At 52.0% G+C, this 23,191-nt stretch overlaps 1 protein-coding gene across 1 annotated transcript in view; it reads left to right on the top strand.

The window, feature by feature from the left end:
- DEPDC5 (DEP domain containing 5, GATOR1 subcomplex subunit) overlaps nt 1–23,191 on the top strand; it is a 77,992-nt gene that overhangs the window by 54,112 nt on the left and 689 nt on the right. Inside the window, exons 32-42 of the mRNA XM_006218025.4 lie at nt 1,302–1,407; nt 3,870–3,935; nt 7,498–7,652; nt 9,665–9,742; nt 10,241–10,373; nt 11,897–12,005; nt 13,409–13,633; nt 16,887–17,056; nt 18,831–19,002; nt 20,880–20,940; nt 23,011–23,093. Of these exons, the coding sequence (XP_006218087.1) occupies nt 1,302–1,407; nt 3,870–3,935; nt 7,498–7,652; nt 9,665–9,742; nt 10,241–10,373; nt 11,897–12,005; nt 13,409–13,633; nt 16,887–17,056; nt 18,831–19,002; nt 20,880–20,940; nt 23,011–23,093 (1,358 nt within the window). The remainder of the gene's footprint in view (nt 1–1,301; nt 1,408–3,869; nt 3,936–7,497; nt 7,653–9,664; nt 9,743–10,240; nt 10,374–11,896; nt 12,006–13,408; nt 13,634–16,886; nt 17,057–18,830; nt 19,003–20,879; nt 20,941–23,010; nt 23,094–23,191) is intronic.

The raw sequence follows: 23,191 nt of genomic DNA, 5'->3' as shown, positions 1-23,191 counted from the left end.
TGAAAATTTTCCATGATAAAAACTAGAGAGAGTATAACAGGTTACTATGGCAACCGATTTTTCATCTCCAGGATGAGATTTCTTCATCAGTAACAGATGTGTCAGAATTTAAGACGAGAGAAATGTCACAGCTTGGCTTCCCCAGGAGGCAGATGGAGATGGGGTTCAGTTGTGGGCTCAGCCCAGGGGTCGGGGGCTGGGGGGAGAAGCTGAGATGCCGGAAAGCCTAGGAGTGAGCTAGGTGGGACCTACACGGCCAGGCCTTTGCACCCCTCAGTGTTTGTTCACTGTCCACGGGCAGCCCAGGGAGGGGTGAGGGCTTGGATGAGCCAGCTGGACAGTACACACAGCTACTGTGGCAGCAGGGTCACGGCAGAGGGGCCTGGGCAGCGCCTCACAGCCCCCACTGGGAGAAGCGTGTGTCACAACAATGACAAAGCATTTAAGACCATCATGTGAGCCTCCTGGAACTTACTAAATAAACAGTCTATGATATGTTAAAGCAGTCTCATTTGGGGCGAGCATCTATGTTACAATAGTTCATGGTTAAATTTAGTATAAAAAAAAATTAGGAAAATAAGTGTGAAAGTATTTATGTACAGCTGAACCGAGGTGGGAAAAGGTGTCATAAGAAACCATGGTTATCTTGTGTTTTGAAGTAATATCTGTTAGATTTGTGTCTGGCATGTTTTAGGAGGTGGGGAGTGTGTACATTTGCAAGATTCACCTATAAACCTTCAAAACATACCAACATTTTGCCCTGTTAACACCGAACATTAATGCAGCTCTGATTTTCAGAATGTGCTTCGATTGGTATAGTTAATAAAAGCTGACAAAAAGTCTTTCCCAGAAAATTCAAAACAATGGTATTCACGGATGGAGTCTCTCAAACCATGTCAGTTGCCTTTTCAAAGTAATATGGTTGAGGGCTGAGGGGAGGGTATAGTTCAAGTGGTAGAGTGCTTGCCAGCATGCAGGTCATGGGTTCAATCCCCATACCCCCTCCAAAAATAAATAAACCTAAATTACCCCCCACACACACAAAAAACAGTAACACGGAAGCACCAGGTGCTGCCAAGATGCTTTTAAAACAGGGCTGTTTCCTTATTCACCACAGCAGCTGGCGATCGCTCAGGACCGTCAGGACAGCGGGGGCACCACGTGGGGCCTGAGGACACAGAGCAGAAGAGTGTGTTTCCAAGGCGACGGCATCAGAGCTGCCTCCACTCCATCTTGGCTAATGTGGGTTCTTCCCCAGGGGGCTCAGACCAAGCGACCGTCCCGTGTTTTTCTCCTTCCAGGTGCCTGGGAGAACCGCAGGCGACACATGGGGGCAAGAGCTGCGCCCCGCCGGCCGAGAGCAGCGGCGTGGCCATGACCCCCACCTACGTGGACAGCCCCCGAAAGGTAAAGGAGGCGGGGAGCTGGCGGGCCCTCCCAGGGACCCAGTGTGGGTGGTAACGTGCAGCGCCTCCGGGCTGAGGACTGAAGGTGCTGAGGGCTTGGGTCGCTTCCGCCCCAGCCCCTCTCAGCAGTGCTGTCCCTCTTGAGAAGCTCTCCTGCTCAGTTGTCAGGGCGCTAATGGCTGGGTGAAGGCAGGTGTTGGTCCGTCAGGCTAACCTTCGCTGGTCCAGGCCCGAGATCTGGCTTGAGCTGTGTTGTAGGCCATCTGGTAATCCTTGAGCCCCGTCTTCAGCTCTCCTGGGGGTGGGGAGTGGGGGTGGAAAGCCACTGAAGCAGCGTCCAGGAAAGCGCACTCCTGAGAAATAGTCAAACAGGAGCATCCTGGGAGACAGAAACCAAAGCCTAAAGCTTCGGCCTCCCTTCGGGTTAGGGAGTACGGCAGAGGGGCCGAAAACGCCACAGGTCGGGCTTTTCGTAGCTTTTCAGACCACTGGACGAGGCTCTGTCCCCTCCGTCTCCGGGGAAATTCAGAATCTGAGATGGTTCTGATGTGGCTGGCTGCGCTCCCTGGACATTCTCTTATCTAGTCTCCACCCCTAGGAGATGAAGGAGATTCAGTAGATGTATTTTATTTTTCAAAATTGTGGTCAACTTGTGTATCCACCTGTGTGTTTACTTGTTTTATTTCCTTACGAATATTTCCCTATGTCATTGTTTCTCCATAGCATGATTTTTAAAAATAACTATATAATATTTCATCCTATGGCTAGACCTTCAGTTGTAATGTGTTTTTTTGTTTAAAAATAGAGGTGGTTTCTGATTTTTTACAATAATTTTTGAATTATTCCAGAAGCTTTTATAATTATTCTGTAGTACATCACAAGTATAAATAATATTACAAACATCCTTGCACATAATGATTTGACCTCAGCTCATAGGCTGGAATCTCCAGGTGACTAGATTTGGCTTGCAAATCCAGCTCTAAGGCAGTGCCTTTCGGTTCAGTCCCAAGGATAGTCTGTGTGCAAAGAATGACCTGCTGGTGAAGGAAGACCTTTCCCCTGGTCTCACGCACATGCACGTAACCTCGGCGGCCTTAGCACCTCTGCGTCTGGCAGAGAAGGGACACGAGTACAACAGTGAGGGTACCCGAGTACCTCTGTTCTGTCCACTGGCTGTCACGTCCACCCACCCCCATCTCTGAGGGTTAGGAACACTGCGGGGGGCAGTCCCAAGAAGCAGAGCAACGGCCGAGACACAAGCACTATGGCCAAAATGCACCAGGGGCCAAACAGGAGATCGCTGTTTAGAACTCTCCTCATCTTCCAGCTGAGCACTAAAATCCATGTGGATGGCTGGATGCAGGTTCCCAGGTGGCCCAGCAGGAGCAGAGGTGTCAGGAGACGGCCCAGCAGTGTCTCCCGGTGGCACCTTGTGTTAGGATTCGTGGCGGTACCTGAGTGTTTCCGCGGCTGGTGGGACACGGCAGCAGTACTGGTCAAATGCACACCGAAATGGTTCAGTGGTTCGACTTTGAGAATTAAAGAAAAGTAGGGAAGCGGAGACCTTCAGGTGTATCGAGTGCTGTTTCTGAATTTCAGTGTAACAAGCATAAAATGTAAAAAGCTTCTGAGGGGGCAAGAAACCACTTCTTGACCTTAAGAAGGCGAACTGGAGGGAGGGAGGGGTCTTTGGAAAAGTTCTCTCCGTCACTTGTTTCAAGTACTCTGGCAGCTTGAACCCCACGAGAACAGGGTAGGGAGGGGAGGCAGCTTCAGGGACCCCTCCAGGTGAGCGCACGCGTGTCTGACGCTGTGTACGTCACAGCGCCTCAGTGACTTTGTGACCCAGCCAGTGGAGGAGAAGGTATTGCTACTTCTGTAGCCTTGGTTTGCTCAGAAAATTAAGCCAGAACTTTGCCTGCATTGAATCCTCTTCTCCCATCTGGCCACCGAGTTTGGTAATAGGCAGAAACGAAAACTCTCCAAGAGGCCTGCTGGTCACCCAGCCAGGTGGGAGGCCAGGAAGCTGCCACTGACTCCTCTCCCTTGCATCCCCCCTCCTCCCCCGCCTGCCAGGCTGCCCTCAGCCTCCCCTCCGCTTGGCATAGGTCTGAAGGAAGGTCAGAGCTATGTGTGGGGGTGCACGTATCCAAGCCTGGCTCCAGTGAGACCTGAGGGAGCTTGGACACGCCTTCTCCCCCGGGTGCTTGCTCCCACACGGAGGGCATATTCTGCTGAAGAAGGTGTGAGTTTCTGCTGATCCTTTGCAGTTGGTTATTTTCTTTCTGGGCGGGTCTCTCTCTCCCCTCCTCTCTTTTTTCCCCATTCCCCTCACGTGCCCTTGTTTCCTTCCTTCCCTCCTTGTTTCTGTTTTTGTCTTTCATCCCCTACTTCTTCCCCTGACGGCTTGCCATCGGCCACATCCCGTCCCTCCGCCCCTCGCACCTGCCGCTCTGACTCCAGGACGGGGCCTTCTTTATGGAGTTTGTCCGCAGCCCGCGCACCGCGTCGTCCGCCCTCCACCCGCAGGTCAGTCCCGCTCCAGGGCCCCTCGGCCCGTGTGCGCCCGTGTCTTTCACGTGGTTGCCAAAGACTTTCGGCCACGTGGCAGCATCTTGCCTTTTAGGTGTTTTCGCCCATGTAACATAGGTAACATGACATACGGTGGCTTAAGGACCAAACTTAATTTTTTCCTCCCAGTACAACCAGATTAATTTCTAACAGTGCAGTGGAAGTGGTGAAAAACAGCAAACATTTCTTACCAGGTGTGTGCACACCTGGGGTTGAGCTGGGATTTAAGTCAGGACCAACAAGCCTGATTTGTGACCCCCCCGCCCCACAATTAGCGTTGGTCCTGATTGTTCCGACAGGTCTCGTGCAGAGAACCTGGGCTCCCTGCCCTTTGTGGAGACCCGAGTCTATGAGATCGATGTAGTCACAGAGATTTCAAAGGGACGAGAGGGTTTATGCAGAGCGGGGCAGGCTCAGGAAGATGGACTTGGGAGATTCAAGGGCAAAGGTTAAGGAATCCTTATTTAGTGGATGTGAGAAAACCTGGATTGAGTACCTACTCAGCCAGCTGCTGTGAAAGGCTTTGCAAACAAACAGCCGTTGAGTCCATGAGGTGTAGGTGCTATCACCCTATTTTCCAGATGAGGAAACTGAGGCTTAAAGACATTACCTGGTTAGAGGGCCTAGAACTGGTGAGTGGCTGAGTCCCCCACCATCCTTTAGTTCACACTGACATCTTCCCTTTCTCAGGAGGCCAGAGGGCATCTTCAGGGGTCTGCACCCGGTTCTTCCAGTGAGCATGAGACCCCGGGTGGGTCCATGTTGGGACCTCTGAGCCCTAATCCAAGTATTGCCCAGTGAGGGTGGCCACACTGCACTTGTGGTTTAAAACAGACCCAGTTGGACTTTTTAAACTTATACTTTCTAGGAAGAGACTCTTGTGAAAAGCTTTGGACTTAGATAAGAATTTTCTTTTAACTGAAATTTAGTTGATTTACAACATTGTGTTGGTTTCTGGTGGACGACATTTTGATTCAGTTATACATATACACATATATATTCTTTTTCATGTTCTTTATTGTTACAGGTTATTACAAGATATTGAATATAACTCCCTGTGCTGTACAGTAAAACCTTGCTGTTTAGAATTTAACCAGAGAAAAATCAACAGCCAGAGGAGAATTGTTTTGTAAGTCCTATGATAGACTAGTCCACACAGGTTCACGTGGTGGAACTCACTGGTGGAACAGAAGTGGACAAGTTCCTGGAACTGGAAATAGTGAATAGAAATGAGACATCAGGAGAGGCACATGGATGAAGGTTATAGTAGCCAACAGATAGGTGTATTGCTAAAAAGATACATAAATTTAAGAAAAAAATATATCAGAATTAATAAGGGAGCTCTCTACTTACATGAAATGAAATTGCACTTTGCTTTTTTTCTGTTTAATTCAGTTTGCTTGATCTGTTGTTATTATGTTAACATACGTGTGTCTGTGTGTTTCCTGACACGCAGTGTGGGGTGAGGAGCGGGGCCAGGGAGGCCCATGGCTCCTTTCAGATCTTGGCTTCAGCACTGTCCTGACAGCTTAATTAAAACCTCTGGAACCTCAGTTTCCTCATCTGTAAAAGGAAGTAAAAGCAATATCCGTGTAGGGTTGTTTTGAGGATGAGAAACAAAATACGTCTCAGCAGATTTAAGGGAATGAAATCACAGAGAGCGTGTCCCTGAGCACAGTACAATTTAGCCGCAGGTATCTGGAAATCCTTCCAGTGATGCCCAAGGCAGGAATTATGTGCGTAAAACGACTGTCACGGTGCTTGGTGCGGGGCGGATACCCAGTAAACACCAGCTCGGATGAGGATGAGCATCGCTGTGATGCCCTGTTTCAAGGTCAGGTTTGCACCTCTGCTTATCGGTGCTGCTGCCCCTGCTGTCCCCCTCATTCCAGGACCAGAAGTGCAGAGTGTGTAGGGAGCGCCTTGAGAGAAAGGGCTACTTGTTAAAAAGCTGTCTGAGTGTAGGTGCTGGTGTCCAGCTGCCTGCCCCTCCACGGCTGGCTGGCGACTGCCCTAACCTCTCTGAACCTCGGGTTTCCCATCTGCAGGGTGGGACTAATAACTGTTTTCCTGGTAGGGTGCAGTGAGAACTGAGTGGGACAAAGTGTCTTTGCGGTTCGCTCAGACCCTGGCACAGAGCAAATCCTCCAGATGCAGATCTGTGTGTGTGTGTGTGTGTGTGTGTTGTGTTGGGGGGAGGGGGGAGGGGGTACAAGCCAGTGAACAGGTTTGATGGAGCCAGGCAGCTCTCTTCTCTTGAGTGTGTGTGGGGGTAAAAATGGGCTTAAACTAGGTGACCTCTGCTGTGCCCTTCATCTATGACATGCTGGGATGACCCTGTTGGCGCCTGAAAAGGAAGTCCTCCAGCTCCAGCTGAGTCCCAAAGATGCCACCTGTGGGTGTTGCCCCTCAGAACAACTCTCTGCTGAGAAAGGGGCTCCCATTGGCCAAGGGGGAGGGAGGCATCACCCCACACTCGGGTTCTGCTAAGGGAAAGAAGTTACTGTAAAACTAAAGCACGTAAAACTGCAGTTACTGTAAAACTGCAGCAGTGCCTGAGGGGTCCTGGGAACAGAGTGCCCATCTTGGAAGATGGTTCTCGGTGCCACCCATTCATCACTTCACTGTGTCACAGTCTGCTGGTGAGCAGGATGGAGGCCCACAGCTTTCCTCTCCGTATCCTTCTCTCAGGAAATCGATTCTCATCATCACAAACTTACATAAGAATTTGGAGGGCAGGAGAAACACCTGGCAGGGCAGTCTTTGGGGGCCCCAATGCCTGTGAGTGGGGTCTCAGTCTGGTAGCCCGTGGGGAGACTTGAAAGATTTCAGGGTGACAGAGTGGTGGAGTGGGACTGTCCTTGTGGAAGATGAAGATAGAGTGCTCACAGGTGTGGTGTCTGGAGGGGCTGCAGTCGGGGTGGGTGGGAGACAGGTCCAGCCGCTGTGGCCTGAGCTGGGTGGTGGAACAGGCACCACTAGGAGGTTGTGGGAGTCAGCTGAGGGGAGGCCATGGGACAAGGCCTCTCTTTAGCGGTGAAACCAGAGAAGGGGGCTTCAGATGCCCCTGAGGTGTGAACCTGAGCAAACTGGAGGACAGATTGCACCTGGGACAGACACGGGCAAGGAGGCTGGGGGATGGGAGAGCCACAGTCAACAGAGGGCGTTCAGCCTCTTGTCTCTAACCGTGCTCTCTCTCCCTCCTCCCAGCCCTGAGGAATGATTCCACCTTCTTGACTCTTCCTGTGGGGGTTTTCTTCAGTGTAAATCCTCTGTTTTAAGTTGGGTGCATGACAGCCTCTTGTCGGCCTTGGTTTGGGGCTCAAGACTTGCCCTGCTCTGGTGGAAGGTGGCACGCAGGGCGGGGCTGGGGGTGCAGGGGGCGGTTCCTCGACCCCTCTAGCTCTTCTGCCAGGAGCCGGCAGGGATTGGAATTGACAGAGGGACGGGAAGGACCATGCATGCAAAGAGTCTTAAAAATTTTTTTTTAATTTAATGTTAACTTTCCGATCTCCTACAGGTGTCTCTGGACCAGACGGCCGCCCCGGTGTTGGACGGCACCAGTTTGGGGGTAAGCACAGGCCAGTCCGTGGACAGAGGCAACAGCCAGACCTTTGGGAACTCCCAGGGCTCAGGGGAACAGGGCTTCCCCTCTGCAATCTCCAGTGACAGCAGGTGAGACTCAGAAGGGCTAGACTCGAGTGCCTAGGCAGGGGGCATGGTCTGACCTCAAAAGCTGCAGAGGCTGGGGGTGTGGAGTCTGGGCCCAAGTTCTGACTCAGCCACAAGTTACGTCTGGGACCCCAGACCAGTGAGTCCTCCCCAGCACCTTTGACGGGGCTAATGATCCTCACAGGATGGCTGAGAGATTCCCACAGAGGCACAGAAAAGCCTCAGGCCCTGTGCAGAATGGGATCAGGGAAAGGGGCCTGGAGCAAACCTGTCCCGCTGCCCAGGACAGCCTGGGGCCTGATGCCTTGCCCGTGTTAGTTGCAGTCAGTATATGCCGCCTGAGAAAACAAACGAACAGCAAATGAGTTGATAATTGTGCCCAAACGTGGCTCTTTTCTTGTTCCTGAGTATCCAGGGGAGAAAGAAGCTGCTTGGACCTCATTTGCTGGAGGAAGTGCCCAGCTTTTAATGCCTCTGTCAAATCTGAGAAAACTTTATTTCCTTCCCGGCAGTGTTTGCTTTATCAGAATTCTGCCCAGTCTGTTCTTGGTCCCTCCCCACACTGACCAAGCAGTCCTCAGCTAAATGGTATGAGAAACGTGACTTTGGACCTTTCACCTGAGGGCAGAAGTTCCCCTGGGGCAGGTCACCTGGCTGGTCCCTGGCTGCGGCCACTCAGTTTCCTTCGCGCGTCACGTGTTCTGTGCTGATTTTACCTGAGTTTCATCCATACTGGCTGGTAGGGACGGTTGGTTCAGAGACAGCAGCAGGCCGGGGCTCGTCGGGTCTCTGTCATCTCCCCGGGCCCACGTCCCTGCCAAGCCCAGCTGACACTTCAGCTCCACTGCCCAGGGCACAGGGTAAGTGGGCATGTCTCTGCTCCCTCATTGCTTATGAGGGTAGAGGGGCAGGTTCTCTTCTGCTTTTGGAAGAAAAGAGGAACTGGGAATGCTTAGGCTGGAGATGAAAAGGCCAAAAATGACAGGAGTCGGGACCAATGACCAAAAATGACAGTGAACACGTCCCATTTCATGAGAAAGAGCTCTCTGTGGTCCTGCCTCAGGGAACCGCAGTCTCTGCCCCTGAACATGGTCACACAGTGGGGCAGCCTCTGTCCAGACTTATCACGGGAACTTGGGCATTAAAAGGAGGGTCACTTCCAGGGTCTTTAAAAGCGTTTTTTCACCCTGAGATTCTGAAATGCTCCAGGGGGTCCTAGACCCACCAGGTTGGAGAAGGAGGCTGGAACTGAGGAGCAGGAGAGGTTTAAGGAGGTGAGGAGCTTCCGGATAAGCCCCAGGTTTGATGTGACAGGTGCGTCCCATGCCCAGTGATCTGGGTTCAGTTGCCCCGTGTTCAGCTTGGTTAAGGGATCGTCGTACCGTTGAGGAAGGACTCGAGCAGCAGGTGATGGAAAGGTCTGGACTCTGGAGCAGGCCGACCTGGACTCTAACGTGGAGCCTGACACGTCCCGGCTCTTTGATCTTCACCAGCTCCTTTTACGTCTCCAAGTTACAGAGGGGGGATGTTACAGTTACTACGTTCTGTATCGTTAACCATTTTGGACTTTGTGGGTCTGGGTCCTGTGCTCAGTAACCCTGGAAGACAGGAATAGTGTGGTCCCCAGTTTTGAGATGGGGAAACTGAGGCCAAGAAAAACCAGAGGCCCTCCCACTGGTGGTAGTGATACTGGGATTCTGTCCCCTGTGCTCCGACCATGTAACACTGCTCTCGGGTCAGATTAAATGCTGCTACGTGTAAAAGGCCCAGAGCAGTCTGGGGAGATTCCTGGGAAGTGGTCGGGCCTGACACAGAATATGAAAAGGAAGCAAGTTTGGACACAAAACCACTTTGAGTTCCTTTTTTTTTTAAACACATAGACTTTGGAAGTAGGAACCCCCAGGATGTAGCTGTCCAGAATTTGGCTGAACGCCTTCAGTGTCCATTTCATCCTGGCTCTGTAAGGAGGGCAGAGTTCCTAACAGTCCTGACCCTCTTGCTTTCCTCTGTCACAGCTCTCAGCAGCTGGCGGCCAGCTCCTTGACGTCGTCCTCCACCCTGGTGGAGATCTTGGAGGCCATGAAGCACCCCTCGTGAGTGGCTGGTCTCAGGAAGCGGGGGAGGAGCCCGTGGCCCGAGCCAGGGGTGTGCTCAGGCATAGTGGTTTGGTGGATTGACACCTAGTGCTCACAGCTGTGAGAACTTGGGCAAGTTACTTGAACTCTCTGAGCCTCCATTACCTCATTTGCAAAGCAGGGTGATAGTGGCTGAGTCACAGGCTCACTGTGAGAATTAAATGGAACAGTGATGTCAGTTACCTAGTATAACACCTGACAGGTGTGGGTCTTCTCTGCCGGTCAGGTCCATGGTCTTCGCCTTTCTTCTTTTTCCCCCATAACACCTCCTTTTGTCCTACCCCGGGGATTTCTCTGGGTCTAGGATTTACATAGAGAAATTGCACTGTGGGGGTCCTCACTTAGGATAGTAAACACTTTTATCAGAGGGGGGCTCCCTTTTTTAATCTTCTCTGTCTGCCTGTTGCCACCATGTGCATACACGCCCTGCTGCCTGCCCGCTGCCTGGGAACCCAGGACAGGAGTTCAGCTGCTCCCTGAACAGAAGGGGCTCTCGCCCTGCTGCTTTATCAGTGCGGAGGTGGTGCACTGGCTGGTGAACAACGTGGAGGGGGTCCAGACCCAGGCCATGGCCATTGACATCATGCAGGTGAGACCCTGGGGTCCCAGGAAAGCAGGGCGCTTTCAAGGAACCAGATCTGCAGGTTGGGCTGAGGGCCTGTTTTTAACCATTGCAAGGCCCGTTTGGAATCGATGAATCAGGGAGCAGGTCTTGGTTGTTAAGACCCTACTACACCTTGACTTAAACATTTGGCAGAATATTTACTTGTGAAGCTCAGGGGAATCTCTGTGGAAGAGTCCCGGGGAATGCGCTCCCCCTGAACTTGAGCTCCTGTTTTCCCTGTTCAACTCCTGCTCACTCGGGACCAGAGGCTGGAGTCAGGGCTCTGCCGCCGGGACCCCCTGGCGCCCCGTGCTTCCTGTCAGAGCACTTGGCACCACAGAGCAAAGCTCAGTCTACCTCTCATTTGTCCCCCACCTCAACCAGCTCCCCGAGGACAGGGCCACCTCTTAGTGACTTTGTTTCCATGTCACCAGTGCCCAGCATGTTGCTTGGCACACGGTAGGCACTTAGCAGTTGCTTTTTTTTTTTTAGTTTTGTAAAAATAGCTTTGTTTTATTTATTATTGTATTACTTTATTATTTTATTTTGGTGGGGGAGGTAACTAGGTTTATTTATTTTTAGAGGAAGTGGTGGGGTTTGAACCCAGGACCTCATGGATGCAAGGCAAGCAGTCTACCACTTGAGCTATCCCCTTCCCCTAGCAATTGCTTTTTAAATCGCTGAGTTTCATGACACTATTCAGAACTGGAGTTAAACTTGAGAGGAGGGGAATGGAAGAGGTGGGCTCATACCATCCTGTCCACACGAGGGCCCCCCTGGAATCAGCACCGGGCACTGACCAGCAGGGCTGTCATCACTGAAATGTGAAATCAGGAACTGATGTGAACACGCATGTGAACCTCAGTTCTCTCCTTGAGGGTCTCGAGAGGCAGTTTTGTGTGGCCTTTGCCTGATTTCTTTATCCTCCCCTCTCCCTGGGAATTGTATTTCCTGTTCACACGATGGAACGCCACTCCAACAGTTAGAACAAATGAGCAGGGGGTACATGCATCACCGGGGATAAATGTCAGAAGCGTGATATTGAGTGAAAATGCAGTTTACAAAATGCTAATAGTATTATGCCCTTTATCCTGTGAAAATGCCTCATAGTCTTTACCCATACGAGTCTGTATAATAAAATTATTAAAAGCGTGCATGAGAATTATATTACTCTCACCGCTTATTTCTGGAGAGAGAAGAGGCATGAGGCAAGGGAGAGTCCATAGAGACTTATTTTTTAAGCAAAAAGATCTGAAGTCAGTGTAGCAAAATGTTAAATTAATAGAAGTTGGCTGATGGTATTACCTGGATTTTCTTTATGCTTTTCTGTATGTTTGGAATACCTGCTGACATCATAATATGCACTTGCATTTTATAATGTAATTTAGAGCAGACACAACATTTAATTCAGTGCCAGTGTCATGGCTGCTGGGCGTGGAGGGTGGGGTCTGAGGGCTGCCCCCTAAGATGTCCCTTCGCAGTAATGTCTGTCTCCTTGTCTTTCCTAGAAAATGCTGGAAGACCAGCTCATCACACACGCCTCCGGCGAAGTCTGGCGGACTTTCATCTACGGCTTCTATTTCTACAAGATAGTGATGGACAAAGAGCCTGAGCGAGGTGAGGCCAGCACTCTTGTCCCCAGGGGCAGGTGTGTCCTGGCGATGCACTCTTTCAGATGACGGGGCTTCTCCAGGTCCTTGTGTGACTCTGTCCCCTGAGGTGACGGATCTGTCAGCCTCCTTGAGCATGTTACTTACTTTGAGCATCCCCGGAGTGACGAGGGTTTCTTAAAGCCGCAGTGTGTTCCTGGTGAGTGCCGTATGAATGGAAGGTAAACCTGAAAGAGGCCAAGGGCAATTGTGAGGAAGTTCCCATGGCTCCTTTGCTGGTGGCTGCTTTTAATTACACCGTCCCCCACCCAGTGCAGTGGTTCTGAGTGTGATATGACAGGCTCTGGTCTAACTTAGAGTGCTCTGTACTTGCTGGGCCTTTAGACTCTGCCTCTTCCCCTGGGACAACTATCAGGTCCTAGCAAGCTTTCCAAGATATATTTCAAGTATTTTGGTTTTTAATGAATAAAATACTTCCCAAGAGGGGAGCAGCTTCCAGCATGGTCAGAGTTGCAGGCACAGGGTTCCGACCAGCATCTCCTGTCCACCCCAGAGCACACGGGGTCCTGGGCTGGTAGGGCCTCCCATCCTGCGGACAAAGGGCTTCCTGGCCTCTGGGCTGCAGGAGCAGACCTCAGGTGAAGTGGCTCGTGCTCCTCCCCCGCTCTCTGATCCCAGGATGTGTCGGGGGTGGACCTGTCTAGATTTTTTCCCTCATGGCGACTAGTGTGTCCATCACCTCCTCTTCCCTCAAATTCTGGGTGTGATCAGTAGACGCCCATTTTACCTTCAGGGTGAAAAAACCCAGGTACCGTCATGTGCTCTGAAATTAGAAGTCTGAAACTGAGGATAAAGTATTTTTTAATTGAAGTAAGAGTCACATAACAAAATGAACCATTTTATTTATTTATTTTGGTTCATTTTGTCTTATTTGGAGGGGGTGGTAATGAGGTTTCATTTATTTATTTATTTTTAATGGAGGTACCAGGGATTGAACCCAGGACCTCGTGCGTGCTAAGTACGTGCTCTACCACTGAGCTCTACCCTCCCCTCCACAATGAACCATTTTAAAGCAAACAGTTCGGTGGCATTTAGTGCATTCACAGTGTTGTGCAAATATCACCTCTGTCTAGTTCCAGACCCTCTCCATCACCCCTAAAGGAAACCCCATGCTCACTGGCCTCCCTCCCAGACTCCTCCTCCCCCAGGCCCTGGCCACCACCCATCCGCTTCCTGTCTCTAAAGATTGTCCTGTTCTGGACGTTTCCTTGAAGTGGCATCAGGCACAAGGCCTTTCGTGTCTGGCTTCTTTTACTTGGCATCATGTTTTCAGACTCACCCGTGCGGTGTGTGAATCAGTGAGAGCATGGGTGCTTGTGCTGAGGGCCCCCTTCCTACTGCTTCCCCCAGTGGCCATGCAGCAGCCCACCACCTGGCACACCACAGCCGTGGATGACTTCGCCAGCTTCCAGCGCAAGTGGTTCGAGGTGGCCTTTGTGGCCGAAGAGCTCCTGCACTCCGAGATCCCCGCCTTCCTGCTGCCCTGGCTGCCCAGCCGGCCGGCCTCCTACGCCAGCAGACACAGCTCCTTCAGCCGCAGCTTTGGGGGACGGAGCCAGGCAGCTGCGCTCTTAGGTAGGTGCCCGAGCAGCTGGGGCCAGGGGCGGGGGTCAGGGGGCGATGCCGCGGGAGCCAGGGTTGGAGCCACCATGGCTGTCACCTGTCTTGGCACCGTGGGCTTCCGTGCTGGCTTCCACTGGCCATGTGGGTCAAGCCACTTTTCCCACGAGGCTCAGGATACAGCAGATGTGAGCTGGTTTTGTTCCTGCCTGAGGCTTTCCCGCCAACTGTAGCATCCTAGGACCCCTAAAGAGGAAGTTCAGTTTAGCTTTGGTTCTTAGTAACTTCCAAAAATCATGGTTAAAAAGGAACAGCATATGGAAAAAATACCTCCAAAAAAGAGGAAGAGTAGCGGTGAAGAGATGTCTGTCCCCAGCAGGTGGTTTATTAAGCTGGGGGCGTTCTTGCCCCGGAGTCTGTGAATGGGCGTCAGGAGGTCCGTAATTCTGAAACTAGGCAGAATATTTAGTGTGTGCAGGCATCCTCTTCTTAGCTTTTCAGTGGTTCCCATGCTTGTTGTAGTGGAATGTTACCCCAGCAGCATCCTTTCCCACCCACCCGCCCCAGGATGTGGGTTTCTTTTCCTTATTAACCTGACGTGGCATTATTACAGCCACTTCTCTCCAGTAACATCCCCGACTTTTGTGTTAGGATACCCGATCTTTCTTCCTAGCAATTTTTCAGGTTAGAATATAGACTTTTACTGTGTCCTTTACTTACGTAAGAAAGATGGGTTGTCCTTAAATTGGTCTATCTTCAGCATGGAGGCTTTTTCTCAGAAAAAGAAAAGAACTAACCTGATTTATAGTGGGAGGGAGTCCTCTGTGTCATTTATGACCTGTTCCCTTCTTTTTGTTCATGCATTTTGATGTGTTCCTCTTTAAACATTTCTAGTTCTCAGTCGGCAAAAGCTGTTTTGAAATGCCCGACTTGGGCACGTGATCCCGTCTGGGTTGGCCCGTGGTGGCTCCCACCTCCCTGCCCATGTCACCCTGTGTCACTGAGCCATGAAGCTCAGGGGCCTCTGAGACCCTGAGATAAACAGCACCGCATCCCTGGAGCCATTCGCACGCCTGTTACTTCTCAGCCCTGTCCTGACGGCCCACTGGATCTCAGGCTCAGAGGGGGCTGTAGAGTGCCTTGGTCCAATCCCTGCTGCTGGGACGTTTTCTGTAGCTCTGTGAAATCTCCCCCCCCCCAACACCGATTCAAAGCCAGTGGTATCTTAAGCCCATGACCACCGGGCTGCACAGCGCACTTCCTCTGGCTTCCCCGGGCCAGCTGCTCTGAACCTGATGTGCCAGATGCAAGATGAGAGATGCGTGAGGTCCCTGCTGGTGTTTATCGGGTGCCCTTTCTTTTGCGACCGGATTTTTCACCTGCAGAGGAACATACTGTCCAAGACCAGAGAGCAAAGCCTCCCTTTGATTTGGGCTGTTCTGTAAAGGGTTGTTGGGCAGTGTCACGAATCAGGAACACAAGGCAGGGACAGAAATTCATTTTGATGAGCCTTTTAGCACTTATGTTTTAGCAGCTAGGCAGCGTCCGTGGGAGTCTTGGGCAGACCTCAGATCGTGCATTGGCAAGCTCGTGGCTTAACTGGGAAAGAAGGGTAACAGGACTAGGAGGAGCGTAGGGGAGTTACAGCGAGGGTGCACAGAGCAGAAGGCAGGAGGGGGAGTCCGAGACCCCTTCTCATCCACGTTTCGCCCAACCTCACCACCCTCTGTGAAGCAGCTGGACGGGCGCCACCCCAGGAGAGGTGGAGCGGCGTCCTCAGGGGCTGGGTCTTCCCACTCCAAGTCAAGAGCGTTTCCCACTTTGCATGTTCCAGTTTCTAGAGGATGACAAGCTGTGTACCTTGCAGCTGAACATCCGTCTGCTGGGGGAGCCACTCAGCCTCCTCGCCACAGCCCCACGGCCTCCCAGCTCAAGTTCATTAGCATTGCTGACTCAGGAGCCATCTTATCCTTGTCGGTGGTAAAAGCCACTCGGGGCTTCTACCTGCAGATCCCAGAACCAAGCTGACTGCTTCAGATAAAGAAGTGCCACTGGGTTCAGGGGGCCAGCGGGGAAGGGGGTGCTGATAATAGTTTCTAGAAGCCCCAGGTCTGGCAGTGCCGGGCCAGCGGAGCAGAGTCCTGATCTTTACTTCTGAGCCTGTTTCAGGCCTTCTGTCTGGTCAGGAACTTGACTGTCTGAGCCATCTCTACCACAGCCCTGTCTTGGTTGAGTAGGATTTCTGAGCAGGAGCCCAGATGGAGAAGCTAGTTTGATACTGACCCAGCTTCCCGGGCAGCACACGGTCAACGGGAAGGCATTGGCCTTCCTGGTGAGGTTTCATTTCTTGAGAAAAGATTTAGAACTATTGCCTCCCTAGGTTGAAACCGAAATGGCAAGACCTCCTCTTCGTGATCTGGGCCGCTTGCCCCATGGTGTCCCTTCGGGGGTTGCTGGAGTCGGAAAAGCTGGGGTTCAGCCTGGCTGAGGTTCTGACTAAGATCTTGGCCCAGACATTTCCCCTCCATGAGCTACTGTTTCCTCATCTGTAAATGAGGGGTTGACTTAACCAACCAAACCTGGCCTCCTACCTGTTCATTTCTGTGTTTGTTTTATAACGCAGTGTATTCTTAGAGCACTTTTAAGTTCACAGCAAAGTTGAGCAGAAAGTAGAGTTTCCATAACCTTCCTGCTCGCCTGCCAGCTCCACCCCAACCAGCCTCCCTTACTGTCAGCGTCCCCACTGGAGTGGGAATTTGTTACAGTCAATGGCCCTGCACTGACATACCATTATCACCCAAAGTCCAGTGTTTTTCCCTTAGAGTTCACTCTTGGTGTTGTACGTTTTACGGGTTTTGGCAGATATACAATGATAGGTACCCACCATTAGACTATCACACAGAGCAGTTTCACTGCCCTAGAAACCCATCTGCCTTTGTAAGTGAAGTTATTTTATTATTATATTAAGTAAATATTTATTTACTGGAACACGGCTGAGCCCATTTATTTAGGTGACACTTGCTTCTGCACCGTAACAGCAGAGGTGAGTAGTTGGAACAGCGACCTGATGGCCTGCCAAACCTGAAACACTCACTACCTGGACCTTTATAGAAAACGTTTGCTGACCCCCGGGCTTGACAATGTCCCGGGAGCTTCTGGAATCTGCAGTTTCCTGTTAGGTGATTCTACAGTTTCAGGTCTGGACGCTCAGTTGTTTGTTCCCACTCCTTCCTTCCCCTTTCCTGGGGCCTCCCCTGGGCCCATGTAGCGGCCACCGTCCCGGAGCAGAGGACCGTGACCCTGGACGTCGACGTGAACAACCGCACGGACCGCCTGGAGTGGTGCAGCTGCTACTACCACGGCAACTTCTCGCTGAACGCGGCCTTTGAGATCAAGCTGCACTGGATGGCGGTGACTGCCGCTGTGCTCTTCGAGATGGTGAGACCCCAGACGCGTGGCCGGGGCTGGCCTCGCCCGGCAGATGGCGCGGCGTGTGCTCGCTGGAGAATCATGTCACTTTTTACATTTGTTTAGGCTCCTGTTACCTTTCATCTGGATTACTGGAATAGCCTCTTCCAAAAAATTAAACATAGTAAAAAATTCTAACAGTCGAAAGGGGGACAGATCAGGGTTTCTAAGCCTTGGCGCTGGTGACACGTAGGGCCAAGGGTTCCCTGTCGTGGGGGTGCTGGCCTGTGCACTGTGGGATGATCAGCAACGTCTCTGGCCTCTACCCCAAATGCCAGTAGTACACCCTCCTGTGACAACCAAAAATGTCTGCAGCTATCGCTAATGTCCCCAGGGAGGGGGAGCTTTGCCCCAGTTGGGAATCACTGGTCTAGAGTGAAAAGTGTGTCTCTTTCTCCTTCTCACCTGTTCTCATCCAGGGTACTTTTTTAAGGTTCCAACTCAAAAAAGATGTCCAGATGCCCATCCTGCTCAACTCCCAGGGGACACCCGCTCTTCCCCAGCTATTTGACACTGGGATGTCCACTCCCTCCAACCAGAACTAACCTTCTGACTCAGGCGCTGGCCTCCTCCTTGGGAGCCCCACCAGCTGATTGTGTCTCAGAACAACACGCCACAGCATCCACACACACAAGTGACAGTTTGGCAGAAGAAGAGTATTTCCTCAGAGGGGTCCAGCAACTATCTTTGAAAAACATACTTTTCACATCAATTCACATAAAACCCACTGAGAGCTGCTAATCTCTTTATTGTGATTTGGTTCAGGTTTTAGGAGTCTCTGGTGTAGGTTACTTATTTTAAGACAGCGTCCACATTTGTGATAAGTCACATTTCATTAAGGTAAATATTACATGAGGCTTGGAGATTACTTGATCAAGCAGAAACCTTGGTGCTTTGGTTTTGGTTTTGTTGTGAGGTTCCTGGGAGAAAAGCTGAGTAGTAGTCACCTTCCATTTTTAACACAGTCATATTTGTGTAAGTCAAGGTGTGGCCCAAATTTTTTTTTGAAATGCTATTTGACATAAATCTCATCTGCATTCACCTGCGTGCCAGAGCTGCGTGCCTCAGCCTTTTAACATGTATACACATCAGTTTTATGCTTTAAAAAGTATCCTAAGACCTAGAAAATGGCCACGGTTCCCTAAAGAAATGCCACTGATGGGGAGGTTTGTCTTTATGCCCCAGTGGCTTTTGTTCCGGTCAGTATCGGACAGACAGACAGTCTTTGGACGGACAGCTTTGGGGGCTTTGTGGAGAGCACGGTCGTTCCGCCAAGTCAGCGCTTGTCACTTTGGCCAGAGGCCACCACCGTCATCCTGCACCCACGTCGTGTCCCGCTTGCCAGCCTGAGTGGATACTTTTCCTATTTGATACTTTGGACCTAATACATTTTTGATAAAGGACAAAATTAGAAGGGCTTAGCCTACCTCCCGTGACCTTCCTCCACCGTCCTATAGAACCAGAAGAGGCAGGAAATAGCTCTCTCCAGGCTCTTCCTCCCAAGAGGACCCCGAGGCTGCAGAAGCCTGGACTGTGAAGTGGGGCTGGCTGTGAACTCACGGTTCCTCGAGCATCCACCGCGCTGCTTCCTGCCTGGTGGGGGGCCTGGGGCCAGTGGATGTTAATAGGTGAACGAGCCAGTCAATACACTGACTGGTGCCTGGGGTTTTTCTTCCACAGGAAGTATTTTCTCTTGTCGCCACGAGCTTGGAGGTGATGCTCTGTGTCCTGTGCTTTCCCCCAGGTCCAAGGTTGGCATCGAAAGGCCACCTCCTGTGGCTTTTTGCTGGTGCCGGTTCTGGAGGGTCCCTTCGCGCTGCCCAGTTACCTGTACGGCGACCCGCTCCGGGCCCAGCTCTTCATCCCACTCAACATCAGCTGCCTCCTCAAGGAAGGCAGTGAGCACCTGTTCGACAGTAAGAGACACCCCCCTCTCCCGAGGGCCCCTCCCATGAGGCAGACCCTCCCCCCGGGTCGCCTCCCCTGGGGTCTGGCGAGGCCAGCTGTTCGCAGGCCAGCAAAAGGAGGGGGCCTTTGGACAAGGGCCAGAGTTTTCATCCTGGTCATGCACTCAGTGGCTGGGCAACCCTGGACAAGTTGCTCAATTTCTCTGAGCCTCAAAGGCCTTATTCCTAAAATGGGGGCAGCTAGAGCCACCTCGCCAGCTCACGGAGACCCTGGGAACGGGAGCTCACAGGGAGATGCTCCATCCTTGTCCCCCAGACTCCGAGGGCAGGTGCCTTCACTCAGCACAAACCTTTTATCACCAAGCGCTCATTGCGATGAGCGTGTAATTAGCTTATACAGAGTTTCTCGTGAGCACACAGGGGATCTTTGTATAACGAAGGCCAGTGTTACTGCTGGTATGTCGGGGCCCTTCAGTTTCTTGGGAACAGAAATTATCAGTGTGGAGGAGAAAGCTTTTATGGCAAAGACGATACGTTCTTCCCCTGTTCTTGTGAGTCTGTGCCACGGGTGGTGGCAGGGAACTGGCCTCTGAGGTGCAAACAGCCTTTGTCCTGAAGTTCCCATCCGGATGTTCTTTGTTTGCTTAGAAGATGTCTTGGTAGAGACACAGTGTTTTAAATGAGACTTGGGGTTCCAGGCGAGCCCCCAGAGCCCCTGGAAGAGGGGATTTTTTGCAGTCCTGAAATGCCAGGTGATTATGTTGTATCTGACGGCTTTAAGCCAGGCACCGCCTCATCCTGCTGTTTTTAATATGAGAGGATGGGGTGGGGGGGGTCTCCACCCACACCATCCAAAGACCCTTCCCGTGTTTTCCCCCTCCACTGTAACAGCACGGGGTGCTCAGGGGGCCTGCCCTGAGGGATGTTTTTGTGTGAGCCGATGGCTTTCTCTGTCAGTTGTAACCCAGCCCTCGAGACCAGCATCCTTGTTGGTTGCCATGGTTACGGCTGAGGGAAAGGAGTCCTAGTTTAAAGGAATAAGGACTTGAGTCTAAAAATCGATTTTTTTTGCTTCTGTGCCACTTCTCTCCCTGTCATCTCCCCTTTTGATAACAGAGAATTCAAAATCTTAAAAACCGACAAGTATGCGCCAGGTCTGTGTGTTCCTGTGAAAGCCAAAGTCTTTTTTCTACTCTTCGGTTACCCAGAATCCTCAAATCTATCCTAGATGTAAAATTCCAAATATGGAAAGAGCAACAAAGCCCTGCAGGCACCCCTGGTGTCTGGGACGAGGTCTTATGTGGTTGCTGCTCCAACCAGCAGCACCTGCATCCCAAGAGCAGCCTGGACCATCGCCTCTGCTGCGTGACAGCCGCCTCAGCGTGCTCCGCCCCCCCACACCCTTGGCCATCCTCACAGCTGGAGCGGGAAGGCGGCGGCGGGGGTGGGCACTTGTCTGCTGATCACTTTTCCCGAAATCATTTTTATATTTATTTGTTTCAATTTCCCCACTCCTCAAATGGAAGACTGGTCTTTTTTTTTTTCCTCCTTAGAAGCAAATAGCATGCATTTAAAGCTTTTCCTTTGGTTGAACTTTAGCATCATGTTCTTTTCTGCTTTGGGCACAGAAAGGGTGTCCAATATCAGGTTCTGGGAGCTCACGCTGGTCACTGGGGACTCATGTTCACACCCTTTCTAGACCCTCTTAGGATGGTCCTCCTTGGGGGTGGGGCTGGTCCTTCTGAAGGCGGGTGCTGCGGAAAAGCAGAGCTCAGGCTCCAAGCGGGGAGAGTTGCCAAGAGGAGTGAAGGACCCAGAAGGCCTGGCCTGGGGAGACTGCAGACCTTGGGATCACAACTTGGCATTTATTATTTGTTTCATTTCAGGTTTTGAACCAGAAACATACTGGGATCGAATGCACCTTTTCCAGGAAGCCATTGCACACAGGTTTGTCCCTTAGCAGGAGGGAAGTGTGGGAAGGTATCCGTGTCTGTCTCGAATGGCAGTGACCACAGGGAAACCAAGTTTGTGTCATTTCGGGGGAGAGGCACCCAGTCCCCCAATGACAGATTTGCTGCTTATCTCCGACAGTCCCTCTGCCTTGGCTTCACAGTTCAGCACCACCTCTCCAGGTCCTACCACTGTGGTCTTTCAGACCTGATTACCTCTTCTTCCAGTTGATGGGAGAGCAGAGAGCTCTGTCCTTAGCCTCCAAGAAGACCCTGAGCCAAACTCTCCAGGAGATGACATGAGAAGAAAAACTGTAGAATTTGTCAAGAGCCCCTTGATGTGTGTGGAAAAGACAATAAGTGGTTAAGAAGCAATAGATAAGTTCAGTAGGTGCTTACTAGTACCGACTGTGTGCAGCAGGGAAAGCCTGTCCTAGGCTTAGCGGTCTCTCCTGCAGGCTGGTCCAGCTCTGTCTCCGGAACATCACTAACTTAGTGTCCAGTTGCTACTTCATGTTAATCATAGCGAAAGTGAAGCCTCCTGTCCCTGCTTCAGTGTCATATCATCTTGTTCAGGTGCCTTCAGCTGTTGCCGCTGGCCCCACCATGCACACACCCGCTCTGAGCACACACCTGAGCACACACCTGCCCCAAGCACACACCCCGCAACCACAGGACAAGGTCCAGGCTCTTCAGCCTCCCTCACTCAAGCGGGCCCAGGCCTGCCTTAGACCATACTCTGCCCTTTTCTTCCATACTTGATAAAGGCTGTGAAACCAATGCCTGGGGCCCGACTTCCTCCTTCCAGTAGGAGGGGGTGCCACTTGGGGCAACAGAGTGCCCAAGCGGGTGGGAAAGGGCTTTGATGTGGGAAGCAGACAGGCCCAGTTCCCCTCCGCCTCCACCAGCGTCTGGCGGAGGAAGCGTGAGCAAGTCCTGGGGCAGCTCTGCCTTCGTGTCCTCACCCCTCACGGTGTTGCTGAGAGGGTTCCCTGTGGTCCTGGCTCCTTGAAAGCCCTCAGGAGACAGTAGTCATTATTGGGAAGACCCTGGCCAACTGACACGTTTGTGAGCAGGTCAGGCTGATCTGTGCTGAGTAAATAGTCTTGATTGGAAGATGGGGAGGAAGGAAAGGCAAACCTCAGAGCTGCCCCAGCATGTGATGGAACAGCCGACGGCGATGAGCTCGCCTTGCGTGTCTGCCGACCCATCTGATGTATGTGTCTAACTTCCTGTGCTCTTCAGTAAATAATTATCAAGCGCCAGTGTAAAGCTGGCAGCTTCTAGAGAGGATGCAACACAGCACCTCCCCGGAGCTCAGCCCGGGACAGGAGACAGCATCTTACCTGCTTCAGTTCTGCCTCCATCATGCCTTCTTTCCGCAAACCCCTCAGACTCAGGGCAGGAGCCCATCTGCCAGCACGTCCTTCACAGCGCTTAGCAGGTAGAGCTGTAATAAGTGCGCTTTGTGGAAATAGACCAGGAATAGAACGAGCCAGGCATGAAAAATGGCCCCTCCTGCCTATTTCCAGAATACCGTGAAGCAGAGTCCCAGATTAGTATTCCTCCCTTTAAGAAAAGGAGTTCAATTAAGATACTTGGTTTCAATGCAAAGCCTTTATTGAGAACCTACTGTGTGCTTAGTGAGGGAAGGGAGAGAAGTGTAGCTCAGCTGAATTCAGATCTGGGCCTTCCCCAGAGAAGCTGAAGTTCTCGGGAACGGGGTGGGCACAGCGGGGACGGCTTGGGGGACGGGACGGCTCGGGGTGTGCGGAAGTTGGGGTGGCTGGGCAGAGATGAAGGCTGCGTGGGGCAGAGGGGCAGGGAGGGGGCTCTTGACCACCTGGAGAAGAAAGGGAGCTGGGCGGGAGGAGGGCTGGGAGCCACTAAAGGGGTGGAGGGTGGGACGTGGTGAGGCTAGAAAGGAGCAGCCTGAATGTTCCACCTGAAAGAGGTCTTTCCGGGTCCCTCACCCGGGCTGTCGGAGATCCTAGTAGCCACCCTCTCCCCTCGTCCCTTTAGCCAAGGAGGCCGTAATCATGTGTGTGTCTCCCTGCCCTTCCCGTAGGTTTGGGTTTGTACAAGATAAGTATTCCGCCTCTGCTTTTAACTTCCCTGCGGAGAACAAGCCTCAGTACATCCATGTCACAGGTGAGGCCCGCGGGCGTGGGTGGGCAGGAGGTGGGGGTGGCCCGGCAGGACGGTGACCCTGGGAGGACCCGGCCCGGGCGCCCTCCGCCCCGCCCCGC

Source organism: Vicugna pacos, chromosome 32 (genome assembly GCF_048564905.1).
Source record: "Vicugna pacos chromosome 32, VicPac4, whole genome shotgun sequence".
In the NCBI taxonomy this organism is placed as follows: domain Eukaryota; kingdom Metazoa; phylum Chordata; class Mammalia; order Artiodactyla; family Camelidae; genus Vicugna; species Vicugna pacos.
The sequence above is the reverse complement of the archived record's forward strand: the minus strand, read 5'-3'. Positions and strand labels throughout refer to the sequence as shown.